This window comes from Sapajus apella, unplaced genomic scaffold (assembly GCF_009761245.1).
Source record: "Sapajus apella isolate SASKATOON/1434 unplaced genomic scaffold, GSC_monkey_1.0 scaffold721, whole genome shotgun sequence".
NCBI lineage: Eukaryota > Metazoa > Chordata > Mammalia > Primates > Cebidae > Sapajus > Sapajus apella.
Window position 1 is genome coordinate 1 of NW_022437647.1, and position 19,855 is coordinate 19,855.

Here is a 19,855-nt window from a genome sequence, read left to right on the forward strand (position 1 = left end):
AAAGTTCAGAAATAATCTAGGTGGTGTATTACTGTTTTTTCACATTGCTATAAAGAGCTTCCCAATACTGGTTAATTTATAAAAGAAATAGTTTTAGTTGACTCATAGTTCCACACAGCTGAGGAGGCATCATGAAACTTACAATTATGGCAGAGGAGAAGCCGGCACCTTCTTCACAAGGTGGCAGGAGAGAGAGGAGTGAGCAAAAGAGGAATTTCCAAATACTTATAAAACCATCAGATCTTGTTACATATGGGAAACTGCCTCCGTGGTCCAATCACCTCCCACAAGGTCTCTCTCTCAACACCTGAGGATCATAATTCAAGATGAGATTTGGGTGGGAACACAGATCCTAACCATATCAGGTGACAAGGATGGGAAAAAATAATGTGAACACTAAATGTGTATTTGGAAGTGCTACAGCTACCAGTATCTCTTCAGGTGTCTAATATCATTCCTATCTTGTAATTTTAATAGATGTAGAACAATTTAATTAAGTCAAAATGGCTAATGTATTTTGTCAAGTTATGAGAAAAATATTGCCCAGTATCCATTGATTCAATATTTCACTATTATTTTAGAATATATTACATCCATTGTATGTAACCTGTTTTTAAAGAGTTGCTGAACAAATACTTATTTTTCCTATTTCAGGAACGGATTGTCTTGGTGTACCGAGGTTTCCAAATGCCATACCCGAGGGAGAGACGAAGAATTCATATAGGTCGGGTGAGCAGGTGACTTACACTTGTGCAGAGTTTTACCAAATGGATGGACCCAGTACTGTAACGTGTATTAATAGGAGATGGACGGGAAGGCCAACATGCAGAGGTATTTGATGAATTTTTAAAATGTATTTATATAAAGTGTGGTCCCTGCTCAGTGGCGCCTGCCTGTAATCCCAGCACCTTGGGAGACCAAGGTGGGTGGATCACTTCAGGTCAGCAGTTTGAGACCAGCCTGGCCTCCATGGTAAAACCCCATCTCTATGAAAAATATTAAAAAAATGTAGTGGGGCATGGTGGCTTGTGTCTGTATTCCCAGCTACTGGGGAGGCTGAGGCAGGAGAACACTTGAACCAGGGAGATGAAGGTTGAAGTGAGCCAAGATCACATAACTACACTCCAACCAGGGTGACACAGTGACATTCTGCCTAAAAAAAAGAAGATAAAATAAATAAATAGATAAGTAAAATTTATTTATATAAAGTGTCTTTGGCAATAAAATATAGAATTGTCTCCAACATCATTTAAAATGAATATAAATTAAGTTTTTAGGGCAGGACAAAATAGATATATCCCTAAAAATAACTGAGTATTTGATTGTTAACCTTAGCCCAATACTTCTCAAAGTGTGGTCCCTACACCAGCAGTGTCATCATCTTCTAGGAGATTGCTGGAAATGAAAATTAAATTTCATAAGCTCATTCTAGACATACAGATCAAAAGTCTTGAAATAGGAACTGGTTTACCAACCCCTCCAGGGAATTCTATGCACACTTCTGTGAGAAGCATTGCTATGTACATTCTCAGACTTCTCATTATTACTAAATATTACTAAATAAATACTAATTAGTACTATACTATTATTATTAATCATGGACTTGAAACTGTCTGATGAATGTTGCATTGTTCAGCATAGTATCCTTAAACATTGGCAATTAAATTACCTGAAGTTATTTTTATTATTTTAGACTTATTTTCTCTTATTTTTCCACATCTCCAATTTGGATCCTTTTATTATCCACTCTTCTTCTCCTTTAACTTGGGTAATTTTCAAAATGTGTTTTTAACTCTTCGCTGATTTGCTAGGAAAATGCCTGTTTGTGTTTATTTTTAAGAGACAAAATGTGTAAGCAGGATGATTGCCAACCCAAATCTGATGCCACATAATCTATTCATTTTATTTTTTTGCATTTCATAAATTAATGTTAAATGCATAGAACTGGTAATATTTATGCTACTCAAACTCGAAGAGAGATATCCAGGAAAGCTTCCATTTATACTGGCTTCCAGAAGGAAAAAAGGTCTATCAGTGTTCTAGCAAAGGATGAAGAAATTTAAAACATCAATTCTTATACCTTACAAATAATTTGTATGATGTCTTTTCATCAATATTACATTTAAATGTATTAAGATCAACAAAAATTTGATAACAGATTGTATATTTGTTTTAAATTCATTTTGAAATATATTTGCATTATTTTGATTTACTACTCAAAATGAACACTAGGTGAAATTACTTCTTTTCTTTCTATTCAGACAGTTCTTGTGTGAATCCGCCCACAGTACAAAATGCTTCTATGAGGGAAAGACAGAAGAATAGATATTCATCTGGTGACAGAGTACATTACGAATGTTGGAGACCTTATGAAATGTTTGGGGATGCAGAAGTGATATGTGTAAATGGAAACTGGACAGAACCACCTCAGTGCAAAGGTAGAGTGTTATATTTCCTTTAACATTTTTGGAGAGTACAGCAGGGTTAAAATATGTTGATTTAAATAAAACAAAGTGATTTCTGTGTAATATATTTTTCAAATGCAAATGAAATGATTGATGATGCTTAAAATTCAATTATTCTTGTGAATGGAACACAAGTAACATGGTATATTAATTTCGAAAATATTTGACCAAATTAAAAGAAGAGTTGGAACTTGAAAAATAATGTATCTTAAGCTTTACAACACTCAGTTCCTTCTGAGGAATACATGTAATAAAAAATACATTATGCATTTGACAGACATAAGACATGTCTGTCTACTCTAAGATATAGAATGGATAGTTGAAGAGAGATAGTAGATTGTGATTTAAATGTGGGCATCTTCAGTATACGGATTATATTCAAAAGTATGTGACTACCTGAACTCATCCAGGGAGCTACCGTATTTATAAAAAGAAGTCTGAGCACATAATCCTGGTTCACTCTAATACACAGATATGCAGTAAGGGAAACCAACAAAGGAAATTGTATCTTATCGACCTCCATTTCTTAAAATTAATGTTTGTCTGAATTTTTTCACTATTTTACTTAGAATCTACCTTTGTTTTATATTGAAGTGAGTTTTTGTAGACAGCATATATACATTCTGCCTTTCTGGGTCTGGTTTATTTTTATGTTTATGTTTTGAAATTTTATTTTATTTTTTGATGGAGTCTTGGTCTATGGCCAGGCTAGAGTGCAGTGGCGTGACCTCGGCTCACTGCAATCTCTGTCTCCTGGGTTCAAGTGATTCTCCTGCCTCAGCCTCCCGAGCAGCTGGGATTACGAGTGCACGCCACCATGCCCAGCTAATTTTTGTATTTTTAGTAGACGGGGTTTCACCATGTTGGCCAGGATGGTTTTCATCTCCTGACCTCATGATGCTCCTGCCTCAGCCTCCCAAAGTGCTGGGATTACAGGCTGGAGCCACCTCGCCCGGCTCTTCCTGCCTCTCTTGCCCTTTTAACTGGTGCACTTGGACCATTTATACTTAAAATAATTATTGATATATAGGACTTAAACCTCTGCCATTTATTTGTTTCTGTTTGTTTCCTCTGGTTTCAGTCCTATTTTCCTATTCCTCCATTTCCCTTGGGGAAAATTTTTAATAAGATTACTGAATTCTGATTCATATGTATGGTTTTTGATTGTATCTCTTGGTATAGCTTTTCTCCTCCTTTAAAAAGGTTGTGGCTCTAGGTACTACTATGTGCGTGTAATAATATATCACTGTCTACTGGTGCTGACATCTCCATCTTGTACTGGGATATGAAAATCTTACTTTTATTTAGATCCATGTATCCTCTCCACACAGTAAATATAAATGCCATTAGTATTTTCTGTACATACATCGAGCACCATATTAAACCAAAATTTAACAAACTTAAGGAAAGAAAGCCAGTTATATTGACTCCTCTAAATGACATTCATTATATTGTCCTTTCTGTCTCCTAAAGTCTCAAGCTCTTTCTGCTATCTCTTTATTTTAATTTGAAGAATCCCTTTAGTTATTCTTTAAGCACAGGTCTACTGGAGAAGAATTCTCTTGGTTTCCCGTTCTTTGAGAATGTCTATATTTGCCCCTTTACTCATAACGGATAGTGTCACTGGTTATACAATTTGGAATTGAAAGTTCTTTTAACACTTGAAAGCTGTGTCACATGGTTATAGATGAAAAACGCACTGTCATTAGATTTGTTGATCTCCTAGCGGAAGGGCATAGTTTTTGTCTAGTTGCTATCAAGATATTTTTTTTCTTTTTCTTTAAGTAGTGTTGTTTTAATGTCTATTGGTATAAATCACAATGTGTTTATTCTCTTTGGAGTTCACTCAGCTTCTTAAATATGTAAGTTTATGCCTATGGCCAAAGTGGGAGGTTTTCAGTCATTATTTTATTTATTTATTTTTCCAGCTGATTACCCTTTCCCTTCTCTTTCTGGATCAGCATTATTTATTGTTGCATTTTTCTAAATGTCTCAGTTGAGATTTTTGTTTTCAGTCTGTTTTCAGAGTGGTAATTTATATTGCTCTATATTCAAGTTCATGGATTTGTCATTTCCCAATGTATTATTAAGCCTATCCATTGTTTTAAAAAATTTTTGTCACACTTTTCCATTTCATAATTTCTTCCAGGTTTTTTTTTTTTATTATGCTTTACATTCTGGGGTACATGTGCAGGTCATGCAGGTTTTAAAAACCATCTTCAGTTCTCCAAATCTCTGCCCTCTTTGTGTCACTCCAAAGAATGTTGAATATAAAATAAGAAACTTTCTTTGTCCTAGTTTTCTATGTTTACCATGTATTCATTCGGAAAGACATTTCATATTTCTGGACTACTGGAGGCAGAAATATTTGTTAATGTTTCATGTGTTTCTTCAGTAAGGAAAAAAGAACTTAAATATATTACTTTCAGTTTGTAAGATTAAAATTTCTTCCTGGAATCATTTCTTTCCCCTGAAATCACAACACTGTTGATAGTATATAAAGTGATGTGTTTATATTTGCCTTATTTGAATTTGTATTTTGATTTGCTCTCCCAAGAAATCAAGTCATGATATGATGTTTTTTAGATTCTACAGGAAAATGTGGCCCGCCTCCACCTATTGTCAATGGAGACACTACTTCATTCCCACTGTCAGTATATGCTCCAGATTCATCAGTGGAGTATCAATGCCAGAACTTGTATGAACTTGAGGGTAACAAGCGAATAACATGTAGAAATGGACAATGGTCAGAACCACCAAAATGCCTACGTAAGTCCTTTAATGTAACCATGGAATCCTAGAAAAATTAATGTGACGAGTCTGATAGTTTGCTGTTTGTAACAGAATAATCACAGGTTACTGAACAACTGTTCTGCTGAATGCTTGCCTACCAAATATTTATGTTAGAAAGTCAAGAAATTTTTCTCTTTCTCTTTATATTTTATTTTGAAACATTTAGTTAACAAATAAAAATGATATATTTTCATGTTTGGCAATATGCTCTTTTGATATATTTATAGTACAATGATTACCACAATCAAATTAATTAGCACATTTCTTATCACCTATGATTACCATTGTGTGTAGGTGGGTGTGTGAGTTATATGTGTGTGAGTTTGTGGTGAGGATACTTAAAATCTGCTTTCTTACCAATTTTCAAATAAATAATACAATACTATTAGCTATAAATATCACTAGATCTCTATGTTTGATTCCAAGTTCTTATTCATATCATAGCTGAAAATTTGTACTCTTTGACCAACATCTTAATTAAAGAAAAAGAGCAATGATAAGTTCTAAAATGCAGGGATCCTAAACTGACAATTGACATAATGGACCATTGATAAAAAACCCTAATTCTCATACATAAAATATAGTACCTCATTTTCATGTCATTTACCATTGTAACTTTATTTAAATCAATATGCTGTTTTTACATAGTTGGTTTAGATACTGTTTTGAGAAATAATTTCTGAACCATCATATAACATTCTACTTGAAAATCTGGGAGTCTATGAAGAAGATTTGTATAGTAGTTAATGCTTTATGTTCATTGTTTTCTATTTTCAGATCCATGTGTCATATCACAAGAAACTACGAAAAAATATAACCTAGTATTTAGGTGGACCAGAGAACAAAAACTTTATGTAAGATCAGGTGAACCAGTTCAATTTCAGTGTAAATATGGATATCGTCCTTCACCACGTTCTCAAAATTTTCGAAAAACATGTCAGGATGGGAAACTGGAGTATCCCACTTGTGTATAAAACAATCAGAATTAAAATCCACACCTTTATTCAGAACATTATTATTAAATCAGTGTTCAATTTCATTTTTAAGTATTGTTTTATTCCTTTTTATTCATAAGTAAAATTTTGGGTTGATTTGTGAAAATGTACTTATAATCTGAGACCCATGGCCCTCTTCTTAAAAGCTCCACATTAAAACTTGGCAAATAAACTGTTGTGTCCAGTTCATGAAATTTGTATGACAAGGAATTAGATACGATTTTTTTCAGACTTTGTTTCTGTCCATCACTCTTAAATCTCTCAAAGCTTTCTCCATAACTGCTGAGGCTCACTGTTTTATAGTAAATGGAAAACGTATTGTGTGTGATTTCAAAATTATATCACTTCACGATGATGTAGAAACCACACCAAGTCTTAACTCATGTTAGTAATAAGATACAAGCAATTTACTACTTATTAATACATAAGTGCATCAAAATGATGAAATGGAGTTACTTCTACAAGATATCAAGCTAGCACACCTAATAATGCAAACTAATCATCAAGAGGATTTAAAATGTAATTGGGTATATAACTATTACAACATAGACATATGAAAATTAAAAATACAGTATCAGTTATAAACACACATGCACTCACCTGGAAATGCATAAATACGATAGTTTTGCTCTGAATTAATGTTTATAGCAAAAATATTGCCAGGATTTAAAAATCTAGATAAAATTCTATATACCTGTTTAGAGATAATAGGGGTAGATGTTGTAGTTCAATTCCTTTGTATGTATCAGTATACTCTTGACTTTTCTACCTTTAACATATATCACATTTGAAATTCAAGCAAAATTTATTTTACAATAATGGTATCTAATGACCAAGGTGGTACATGTTGAGAATGACAAAGATGTCATGGGTAATGATCTTAACATCAGATAACTTTTTAACTATTTTTGGAGTGGAAGAGTTTTGGAAATTTCAATAATAAAGTTCTGAAATGCAATATTTATGGTCATTCATTTTAACCAGGATTAGTTAGTTAAAATCATTTTTGACTAGGAAAATTTTACACTACTAAAGGAGGTGAAGTCATTCTGTAAAAACCAAACCAAGTCTTATTTTAGTAATGATATAAGTAATTACTACTTATCAATACATAAATGCACTAAAAATGATGAAATGTAGATATTTCTACAAGATATGAATCTAGCACCCAAAATAATTTGAATTAATTATAAAGAGGATTTATGATTTGCAATCAGTATGAATTTGTCATCAGTTTATTTTTTCTTATCAATAATATGACAAAAATATTATTTAATACCACCTTATTACTTCTCTTTTTATAAAGTCAGGAGACTTATATACTCAGGTTGTCTCCCTGTTAGTGATCCCGATTTAGATAATTTGATTGAATTGAGGAAAGCCAGATTTCACAATTTAAAGGACATTTGTTAATAATTACCAAGTTATGTTTGTGATAATGTTAACATTTAAGAATATACATTTATTCCTAAATTGTTTTAGTGTATTTGGGTCACTATAAAAATTATCATAAACTGGCTAGTTTATGAAAACTAGAAATTATTTCATACAGTTTTAGAGGCTGGGATTTCCAAGATTAAGATGCCAACTGATCTGATGTCTTGTAAGAACTTGCTCCCTGTTATGTAGCTGGTGTCTTCCCACTATGTCCTTACAATCTGGAAGGTACAAGGGAGTTCCATGAGGCTTCTTTGTAAAAAGACAAATCCAATCTGTGAGAGTGGAATCCTCATGACCGAATCACCTAAAAAGTCCTCACTTTCTGATACTATCACCATGGTGATTAGGATGTAACAAGAATTTTGGAGGGACACTACTACTCAGATCATAGCACAGCATAGGGATAAACAAACATATTCCATGTAAATGGAAACCTAAAGAAAGCAGGGTGGCTACACTAACAATTAACTAAAATAGAATTTCAAGTCAAGTCTGTAAAAAGAAACAACCAAGGTCATGATATAGTGATAAAGGAGTCAATTCGCCAAGACATCGTAACTGTTGTCAACATATATGCACTCACCATAGGAGCAATGGAACTTATAAAGCAAACATCAATACATCTAAAGGAAGAAATAGACAACAATACAATAATAGTAGGGGACTTTGATACCCCACAGACAGAACTGAATAGAAAAGCTCTCCAGAAATCAATAAAAACATTGGACTTGAACTAAATGTTAGACCAAATGGATGTAGCAGAAATATATAGAACATTCCATTTGACAACAGTACAATGAGCATTCTTCTCCAGCACACAAGATACATTCTCTAACATACATCATATGTTGGGCCACAAAACAAGACTTAAATTTTTATTTATTATATTATATTTTATTATATATATTTTTTATTATACATTAAGTTCTGGGGTACATGTGCAGATCCTGCAGGATTGTTACATAGGTATACGCATGCCATGGTGGTTTGCTGCATCCATCCCCCCAACATCTACATTAGGTATTTCTCCTAATGTTATCCCTCCCAAATCCTTCCACCTTCTGCTCTCCCTCCCCTAGAGCCACCCCTACAGGCCCCGGTCTGTGATGTTCCCCTGCCTGTGTCCAAGTGTTCTTACTGACCAACATCCTCTTATGAGTGAGAACACGTGGTGTTCAGTTTTCAGTTCTTATGTCAGTTTGCTTAGAATGATGGTTTCCAGCTTCATCCATGTCCTTGCAAATGACATGAGCTCATCCTTTTTCATGGCTGCATACTAGTTCATGGCGTATATGTGCCACATTTTCTTTATTCAGTCTATCATTGATGGGGATTTGGGTTGGTTCCAAGTCTTTGCTATTGTAAACAGTGCTGCAATGAACATACATGTGCATGTGTCTGTATCACAGAACGATTTATAATCCTTTGAGTATACACCCAGTAATGGGATTGCTGGGTCAAATGGTATTTCTAGTTCTAGATCCTTGAGGAATTGCCACACTCTCTTCCACAATGGTTGAATTCATTTACACTCCCGTCAACAGTGTAAAAATATTGCTATTTCTGCACATCCTCTCTAGCATCTGTTGTCTCCAGATTTTTTAATGATCACCATTCTAACTGGGGTGAGGTGGTATCTTATTGTGGTTTTGATTTGCGTTTCTCTAATGGCCAGTGATGATGAGCTTTTTTTCATGTTTGTTGGCTTCATATATGTCTTCTTTTGAAAAGTGTCTGTTCATATCCTTTGCCCACTTTTGGATGGGTTTGTTTGTTTGTTTTCTTGTGTATTTGTTTAAGGTCTTTGTAGGTTCTGATTATTAGCGCTTTGTCAGATGGGTAGTTTGCAAAAATTTTCTCCCATTCTGTTGGTTGCTGGTTCACTATAATGATTGTTTCTTTTGCTGTGCAGAAGCTCTTAAGTTTAATTAGATCCCATTTGTCTATTTTGGCTTTTGTTGCCAATGCTTTTGGTGTTTTAGTCATGAAGTCCTTGCCTGTGCCCTGAATGGTATTGCCTAGGTTTTCTTTTAGGGTTCTTATGGTGTTAGGCCTTGTGTTTAAATCATTAATCCATCTAAAGTTAATTTTTGTATATGGTGAAAGGACGGGGTCCAGTTTCAGCTTTCTGCATATGGCTGGCCACTTTTCCCCAAACCACTTATTAAACAGGGAATTCTTTCCCCATAGCCTGTTTGTGTCAAATTTGTCAAAGATCAGATGGTTGTGGTTGTGTGGCATTACTTCCGAGGACTCTTTTCTATTGCATTGGTCTATATCTCTGTTTGGGTACCATTAGCATGCTGTTTTGATTACTCTAGCCTTGTAGCATAGTTTGAAGTCAGGTATCGTGATGCCTCCAGCTTTGTTTTGTTTTTTCTTAGGATTATCTTGGCTATGCGGGCTCTTTCTTGGTTCTATATGAAGTATAAGGTGGTTTTCTTCAGTTCTGTGAAGAAGGCCAGTGGTAGCCTGATGGTGATAGCATTGAATCTATAAATTACTTTGGGCAGTATGACCGTTTCCAAAATATGGATTCTTCCTAACTATGAGCATGGAATGTTTCTCCATCTGTTTGTGTCCTCTCTTATTTTCTTGAGCAGTGGTTTGTAGTTCTCCTTGAAGAGGTCCTTCATGTCCCTTGTTAGTTGTATTCCTAGGTATTTTATTCTCTTTGTAGCAGTTGTGAATGAGAGTGCATTCATCATTTGGCTCTCTGTTTGTAATTTGTGTATAGGAATGCTTGTGATTTTTGCACATTGATATTTTATCTTGACACTTGGCTGAAGTGGCTTATCATCTTGAGATTCTGGGCTGAGATGATGGGGTCTTCTAAATATACAATCACATCATATGCAAATAGGCCATTTGACTTCCTCTTTACCTAACTGAATACCTTTATTTCTTTTTCTTGCCTGATTGCTCTGGCCAGAACTTCCAATATTATGTTGAATAGGAGTGGTGACAGAGGGCACCCTTGTCTTGTGCCAGATTTCAAGGGAATGCTTCCAGTTTTTGCCCATTCAGTATGATATTGGCTGTGGGTTTGTCATAAATTGCACATACTATTGTGAGACATGATCCATGGATACCTAGTTTATTGAGAGTTTTTAGCAGAAAGTGCTGTTGAAGTTTGTAGAAAGCCTCTCTGCATCTATTGAGACAATCCTGTGGTTTTTGTCTTTCGTTCAGTTTATTTGAAGAATTACATTTATAGATTTGTGTATGTTGAATCTCCTTGCATTCCTGGGATGAGCTGACTTGATGGTGATGGATAAGCTTTTTGATGTGCTGTTGCATTCAGTTTGCCAATATTTTATTGAAGATTTTTGCATCAATATTCATCATGGTTATTTGCCTAAAATTTTCTTGTTTAGTGGTGTCTCTGCCAGGTTTTGGTGTCAGGATGATGTTGGTCTCATAAAATGATTTAGGGAGGATTCCCTCTTTTTATATTGTTTGGAATACTTTCAGAAGGAATGGTACCATCTCCTCTTTGTACCTCTGGTAGAATTCGGCTGTGAACCTTTCTGGTCCTGGACTTTATTTGGTTTGGAGACTATTAATTGCTGCTTTAACTACAGACCTGGTTATTGGTCTATTGAGGGATTGAACTTCTTCCTGCTTCAGTCTTGGGAGGGTGTAAGTGTCCAGGAATTTATGCATTTCTTCTAGATTCACTAGTTTATGTGTATAGATGTGTTTGTAGTAATCTCTGATGGTAGTTTGTATTTCTGTGGAATTGATGGTGTTATCCTCGTTACCATTTTTTATTGCATCTGTTTGATTCATCTCTCTTTTTTCTTTTATTAGTCTGGTTAGTCGTCAATCTATTTTGTTGATCTTTTCAAAAAAACCTAGCTCCTGGATTGATTGATTTATTGAAGGGTTTTTTTGTGTGTCTATCTCCTTCATTTGTGTTCTGATCTTAGTTATTTCTTGTCTTCTGCTAGCTTTTGAATTTGTTTAATCTTGCTCTGATAGTTCTTTTAATTTTGAAGTTAGGGCGTCAATTTTAGATCTTTCCTGCTTCCCATATGAGCATTTAGTGTTATAAATTTTCCTCTAGACACTGATTTACATGTGTCCCAAAGAATCTGGTACAATGTGTCTTCATTTTCGTTGGTTTCGAAAAGCATCTTTACTTTTGCCTTCATTTCATTATTTATCCAGTAGTCATCCAGGAGCAGGTTGCTCAGTTTCCATGTAGTTGTGTGGTTTTGAGTGAGTTTCTTAATCCTGAGTTCTAATTTGATTGCCCTGTGGTCTGAGAGACTGTTTGTTATGCTTTCCTTTCTTTCCCATTTGCTGAGGAGTGATTTACTTCCAATTATGTGGTTTAGAGTAAGGGTAATGTGGTGCTAAGAACAATGTATATTCTGTGGATTTGGGGTTGAGAATTCTGTAGATGTCTATTATGTTTGCTTGGTCCAGATCTGAGTTGAAGCACTGGATATTCTTGATTTTGTGTCTCCTTGATCTGTCTAATATTGACTGTAGAGAGTTAAAGTCTCCCACTATTATTTTGTGGATGTCTATGTCACTTTGGAGGTCATTAAGAACTTGCTTCATGTATCTGGGAGCTTCTGTATTGGGTGCATATATATTTAGGATCATTGGCCCTTCTTGTTGCATTGGTCTCTTTACCATTACATAATCCCCTTCTTTGTCTCTTTTGATCTTTGTTGGTTTAAAGTCTGTTTTATCAGAGACTAGGATTGCAACCTCTCCTTTGTTTTGCTCTCCATTTGCTTGGTAAATGTTCCTTCATCCATTTATTTTGAGCCTATGTGTGTCTTTGCTTGTTAGATTTGCTTCCTGATACAGCACACCAATGGGTCTTCACTCTCTGCAATTTGCCAGTCTGTGTCATTGAATTGGGGCATTTAGCCCATTTATATTTAAGTTTAATATTGTTATGTGTGTTTGATCCTGCCATTTTGATGCTAGATGGTTTTTTGCCCTTTAGTTGATGCAGTTTCGTCATTCTGTCAATGATCTTTACTATTTGGTATGTTTTTTTGGTCGCTGGTTCTGGTTGTTCCATTCCATGTTTAGTGCTTCCTTCAGGGGCTCTTGTAAGGCAGCCCTGCTGGTGACAAAATCTCTCAGCAGCTGCTTGTCCATAAAGGATTTTATTTCTCCTTCACTTCTGAAGCTAAGTTTGGCTGGATATGAAATTCTGTGTTGAAAATTCTTTTCTTTAAGAATGTTGAATATTGACCCCTTCTCTCTTCTGCTTTTTAGGGTTTCTGCCAAGAGATCCCTGTGAGTCTGATGGGCTTCCTTCTCAGGGTAACTCAACCTTTTCCTCTGGCTGCCCTAAGTATTTTTTTCTTCATTTCAACCCTGGTGAATGTGACAATTGTGTGTCTTTCAATTGCTCTTCTTGAGGAATATCTTTGTGGTAATCTCTGTGTTTTCTGAATCCGAATGTTATCCTGCCTTGGTAGGTTGGGAAAGTACTAGATAATATCCTGAGGAGGGTTTTCTAACTTGGTTTCCTTCTCCTTGTCACATTCAGGTTCACTGATCAAACGTAGATTTTGTCTTTTCACATAATCCCGTATTTCTTAGATGCTTTGTTCATTTCTTTTCACTCTTTTTTTTCTAATCTTGCCTTTTCATTTTATTCCACTGAGTTGACCTTAAATCTCTGTTATTCTTTCTTCCTGAGTACCTGGGTTATTTGGCTATCAAAACTTGCCTATGCTTCGGGAAGTTCTTGTCCTGTGTTTTTCAGCTCCATCAAGTCATTTGTGTTCTTCTCTAAGCTGGTTGTTCTAGTTAGCATTTCATCTAATGTTTTTTCAAGGTTCTTACTTTCTTTGCAGTGGGGCAGAAGATGTTCCTTTCGCTTGGAGAAGTTTGTTAATCCCACCTTGTGAAGCCTGCTTCTGTCAATTCTTCAAACTCATTCTCCATCCAGTTTTGTTAACTTACTAAGTGACGCAATGTGATCCTTTGGAGGAGAAGAGACATTCTGATTTTTGGTGATTTCAGCCTTTTTGCTCTGGTTTCTTCCCATCTCCATGAATTTATCTACCTTTGGCTGTGGAAGTTAGTGACTTTCAGATGGGTCTCTGAGTGTACATCCTTTCTGTTGATGTTGAAGCTATTTCTTTGTGTTTTTTAATTTTCCTTCTAACAGTCAGGTGCCTCTGTTGCAGGACTGCTGGAAGTCCACACAAGACCCTGCTTGCCTGGGAATCACCCATGGAGGCTGCAGAACAGCAAGGGTTGCTTCCTGTTTCTTCCTCTGGTAGCTTCATCCCAGAAGGCTACCCACCAGATGTCAGCTAGACTCTCCTGTATGAAATGTGTCTTAGGATATATGGGGGTCAAAGAGCCACTAGAGGGGGAGTCTGTCCTTTATCAGAGCTGAAGTGCTGTGCTGGAAGCTCCATTGTTCCCTTCAGAGGTGCTTGGCAGGGATGTTTCAGTCTGCTGAAGTGGAACTCACAACCACCTTTTTCAAAGGTGGTCTGTCATAGGAACTTGGGGATTCATTTCTAAGTCCCTGGTGGGCTGCTGCCCTTTTTCAGAGTTGCCCTGCCCAGCAAGACATTTATTGAGATATAAGTAGTACCTAAAGTATTATGTTCTTACTTCACAAAGATGAAATTCTAAAATATTTGAGAATACAAAAATGGGTATTCGTAGCCGGAATAAACCTCAAATTCAAGAAGAAAATTAATTAAAAATTTTATGCAAATCATGTACAATAAAAAATTATAATGTTAACTGATTAAATTTAATGAGATCAATGATATTCCATTAGAAAGGTACAGACATAAATAATACATACAGTTAAAGCAAAATAGTAAACATATGATTGGAAAATACTTTTATAAGAAAGAGTAGAATTTTTTTCTTTTTTTCTTTCATTAGTGACTGGTTGCTGGCAAAGATGTTTTATTTATTAAAATTGGTTAGATGAAATATTTAAGCCTATACACTATGGTAAAGTCAGTTTACATATACATAGTTTGATCCAGCATAAACAGAGATGTATAGATTTATAAACAACATGCTAGTGTTTAACCAGAACCTATAAAGGCACTGGTATTTTTTATTTTCCTTCCCACTACTCAAAATTTACATAAATAACTTTTAAAAATATTATGTAGATATATTTTTTCTGTAAGTTTACTACAATAAGAAAAACTAAGAGCATTTTCATTACCCCAAAGAAATAATAAATTATATTACAGAAGTTATAAATATTTAATAATATGTTACAATAATCAAAATAATATTAATGATTTCAAATATAACATGAAATGTAAAATCTCTATTCTGTTCTTAGATGATTTTAAAAACTATCCATGAATATATATGAAAATAGAAAACCCTTGAAAGTAGTTGACAGACAAAGAAGAGAGACACTGAAGTGTAAATCTTGACTGTTTTGGCAACAAAAAGATATCTAGATTGAGTAGAAAAAAAGGCTGAAGAAGGAAATGAAGGCACTTTGCGTTAGCTACGATTTATAAATTGGTTTCAGTACACAAAACATGATGTAAAACATCTGAAAGTGTTTTTAGTACACTTGCACAATTTTGCTAGAGACATATATTCCTAAAATGGGTTGGTCTAGAGCATCGGTAGGAAGAATATGTTCTGTAAGCAAAAGGGTGGGATGTATAGCAAGGACTTTCTGGAGTACAACTGGAGAATTCTGAAGCTCTCAACAAGGGAAGAGGCTATGGATTACGTAAACTCTAGCATGATCATCTTACATGATCCCTGGAGGAAAATAGCATGAGTAGGACACCACGACCTGTTTTCATTTTTTTGCTCAGCCAGGAGGTAAAACCATCCACACTTACCAACTCATGGAACACAATGAGCACCAAAAACAGAGAACACAAAACAAACAAAAAAGATGAAAATACAATGTGTTGAAGTTTATAAAATTATATATAATTTTAGACATAAGTTAATGTTTGTATTTTACATGTGAATAAATACATTAATTAAAAGTTTTTTAGTTTTTTTTGTTGTTGTTGTTGAGGTAGGGTCTCACTCTGTTTCCCAGGCTGGAGTGCAGTGGCGCAATCTTGGTTCACTGCAGCCTCTACCTCCAGGGTGCAAGCGACTCTCCTGACTTGCTCTCCAAAGTAGGTGGGATTACAGGCATGCACTACCATGTCTGGCTAATTTTCTGTACTTTTAATAGAGACTGGGTTTCGCTATATTGACCAGGTTGGTCTTGAACTCCTGGCCTCAAGTGATCTGCCCACCTGCGTCCCCCAAAGTACTAGGATTACAGGCATGATCCACAAGAACCAGACTAAGTAAAAATTTTAATAGGTTAGCTACAGGCCTTTGAAGATTGTTTTTCTCTTTATTTAAGTAAATATTTCAGGTTTGTGTCTTAATAATAAACTTGTTGAAAACAATTTTCATCCTTTCAATGGTATCTTAGAACTACGATAAACATATTTTGTGAAGTAATGTACAAAACTACATAATTATTTGTATTTTTATTATATATCACATTTATTTATGTTAATATTTTTGATATATTGTTTATTTGATATATTATATCCACACAGGATATCCTATTTCTGTAGAGGTAATAAAAATTCTAAATTATTTTTATAATTGGCCATTTTCAAATGTGCCAATATATACACATTCATACATATGTATGTACATTTTTGCTATTCATCAGAATCTAGTTGTATTTATATCTTGGATTTTTTGCTTGGGATTAGCTTTTACTCCTTCATTTTATGATTTTTGTTCACTGAAAATATATTACATTTATAATCATAAAAATGAATAATGGTGTAAAAAACATATCTGGGTAATATCTTGACTAGACTAGCAGGGGACAGACATTGCTTCAGCTTTCTTGTTAAAGAATTCCTGATAGGCAAAGGAAAGAAAAGAGAATGGAGTTGAATGGAGAATTAAAATCTGTACTCTTATTCTGACCATAAATCTTAGATATGGGAGGACTTCAGTATAAAGCTACTCATATCCTCGTCCTTGATTTTTAGTAGCTCTGTATTGTTATCTTCTTGGAGATACTTCCACAGAGTCTACACTTGATTTGACTCCAAAAATTTCATAGTGTCATATTCAACAATGACATTATTAAATACTTTTGCATTCTGGGCTATATATAGCTCTCTGAATCTTAATTACTAATGGCAAACAGTAATAAGTAAAATGAATGAAATACACTAATGATATCATTTAAATATAAGCTGTGTATTCTTTAGTGCAGGATATTTATTTGTTTTGTATCCCAAGAGAAACTTTATGAATATGCAGATATAAAACATGGACTATTAGATGACAAGGACAAATATGAGCCATGCTTACCAGATCACAAGGAAATATTTTTCTATTAATCCTGTGAATATCATTTCATGTGTCCTTCGACTCCTTCAAAACCCTTATGGACTCATGCTACATGCACAGAGAAAGAATGGGGATCAACAGTTAAGTGTCTTAGTCAGTAAATTCCCTAATCATTATCTGGATAAATAATTCAGTGAATGGTGAGGGATACCCCAAAATGGATCAGGGTCTTGATATGGGCAACAACTATAAGAGCCAGCAGAGATGAAGGATGTACCATTTATATTTTTTAGAACATTTTAAGAGTTTCAAGTGATAAGAAAAGAGATGAACTTAGGGGGACTATCTATTCTCCAAAGATTTCTATTCACAGTAGAAATATTCTAAAAATATTTCTAAATATCATTATTCATAGAAATATTTGAATTTTTTAAAAATTGACAACTTTTTAAAAATTGATACCATTTTTCTAATACGTATTGTGTCAATATGAACATAAGGTTCCCCTAGAAAAATCAAGAAAGAACTAAATAAATAGAGAGCTATACTACGTTCTTGGAATAGAATACACAACAGAGGAAATACATCAATGTTTTTCAAATTGTACTATAGCTTTAAAATAATTCCTATCAAAATTTCAACAGTTTTCTTTGTAAATATAGAAAATTTCATACTAAATTTATATAAAATGCACAGGAGTTAGAATACATTGAAACAATTTTTTAAAATAATAAAATTGAAAGGATCATACCAATTAAATTTGAGGCCTAATGCACAGCTATCATATACAAGACAGAATAGTACTGATGGAGGGATAGACATGAATCAATAGAAGACAAAGAGAATCAAGAATTAGACCTACACAAATATGCTCAACTGATATTTGACAAAGATTCACAAATAATTCAATGGAGAAAAAATCCCCCACCCCCTTTTTTTTAGTTCCAGGGATACATGTGCTGGTTTGTCACATAGGTAAACTTGTTTCATTGGGGTTTGTTGTACAGAGTATTTTGTCACCCAGGTATTCAGCCTAGTATTCATTTGTTATTTTTCCTCGTCATCTTCCTCCTCCCACCCTTCACCCTCCAATAGGCCCTAGTGTGTTGTTCCCTTCTATGTGTTCATGTGTTCTCACGATTGAGCTCACACTTAGAAGTGAGAACAGGTGGTATGTGGTTGAGAAAAGTTTAATTTCAGCAAATTGTGTTGGGAACTGGCATTTTTTTAGCCAAAAAATTTGTTTTGATTTAATCGCACATATTATACAAAGCACAACTCCAAATGGATTCTATGTCAAAATGTAAAACATAAAACAATGAAACTTGTGGAGGAAAAAAAGAGAAAGTCTTTGTGAACTGGGCTTTGAGAAAATTGTTCTTAAACAGGACACCTAAAGGATGACCCATAAAAGAATGATATAATAATAATAATACTTTATCAACATTAAACACTTTTTCTCTGTGAAAGACATTCTATGAGAGTGAAACCATAAGCTACATGTTAGGAAAAATATTGCAAATAATATATCTGACAAAGTACTTATACACAAAATACATAAAGAATTCTCTAAACACAAGTAAAGCAATCCAATTAATAAGTATGGCAAAGTGTTGAACAGATCTAACAAAAAAGTTGTACAGATAGAAACTAAACACGGGAAAAGTTATTCAATGTCATTGAAGCATTAGGGAAATGCAAATTGAAACCACAATGAGATATTTCTATTTACCTAATACAATGCTTTTAAAAAATTAAATGTAAACCCACCGGTAATAGCAAGTGCAGGTAAAAGTGCAAAACAATGGATCTCTCATACACTGCTTGTAGCAAAGCCACTGTGATAATTTATTAGAGATCAACAGCACTTTTCATATGACCCAGTTATCTAATACCTGACTGTTTATCACAGGGAAGGAGATGGCAAACTGTAGCACACGGACTGCTATCTATTCTTATAAATAAAGTTTCATTGGATGTGAACTGCAAGGTTTATTACTGATGTAAAATGAGGAAACTGAGGCAAGTATGAGAAAATGAGAAGCCAATTTATTGAGCTCCTGGGTGAGGTTCTGTGGTCCAGGAAGGGGCCGACGAAGTCGCGCCAGGCTGTTTAGGTCATGGGGTTTTATGGGAAGTGAAGGAGATTGATTGGCTATTGGGGAAACAAAGCAAAGGCAATTTTATTGGCTTTCAGGAAGCAGGAAGTACCTGAAACTAGTTTCTATTGGTAGGCGGGTGGGACTTTGGGTAAGTGGGCCTTGATTGGCTGTTGGAGAAACAAAGTGAAGGCAATCTTATTGGCTACTAAGAAGCAGGAAATGTCTGGAGCTAGTGGTTATGGGTAGGCGGGTAAACGCCTTGGGTAAACGGACCTTCTGGAGGCATACAGAGCAGACTGCTACCGGGCAGGGTCTGATGGGGCTTCTTTAAAAAATTTTCCTGCAGTGTTTATCAACAGTGGGCTGGGGGTTGAATGCATAATTTAGTGCTGAATGTGGGCTTGGGTCTGGTATGCGGAGACGGGTGCGGGGAAGCCATGCGGCAAGGCCAGATAATGAGCTTGGGTGATGACGCAGTTATCAGGCGCGGAGAGAGATGGATGAGTCCGTTTAACCCTCTGCGAGGCAGCCGGCCTTACATGAACCACATTTTATATTTATGAATTGTCTATTATTATTTTGGCTCTATAACAGCAAAGTTAAGTAGTTGTAACAGAGGCCACATGGTTCACAACCCTAAAATGCTAATCATGTGACCCTTTGAGAAAAACATTGCTAATCTCTGCCCTAGATAAATAAAAAATCATCTTCAGGTAAAACATTGCACAAAAATGTCCATTGT

The 19,855-nt window shown here is 34.9% G+C and overlaps 1 protein-coding gene across 1 annotated transcript; it reads left to right on the forward strand.

Moving 5' to 3' along the window:
- Positions 1–518: 518 nt before the first annotated feature.
- On the forward strand, positions 519–6,425 carry LOC116546252 (complement factor H-related protein 1-like). The gene is made up of 4 exons (XM_032272559.1): positions 519–831; positions 2,262–2,438; positions 5,052–5,234; positions 6,036–6,425. The coding sequence occupies exons 1-4, from the start codon at positions 768–770 to the stop codon at positions 6,230–6,232; spliced, it is 621 nt and encodes a 206-aa protein (XP_032128450.1). The 5' UTR covers positions 519–767; the 3' UTR covers positions 6,233–6,425.
- Positions 6,426–19,855: the final 13,430 nt, after the last annotated feature.

Coding starts and splice junctions, on each gene's coding strand:
- LOC116546252 (XM_032272559.1), top strand. CDS start 768: ATGGATGGACCCAGTACTGTAACGTGTATTAATAGGAGATGGACGGGA. Junction 2,439..5,051: donor AGAACCACCTCAGTGCAAAG/GTAGAGTGTTAT, acceptor GATGTTTTTTAG/ATTCTACAGGAAAATGTGGC. Junction 5,235..6,035: donor AGAACCACCAAAATGCCTAC/GTAAGTCCTTTA, acceptor TTCTATTTTCAG/ATCCATGTGTCATATCACAA.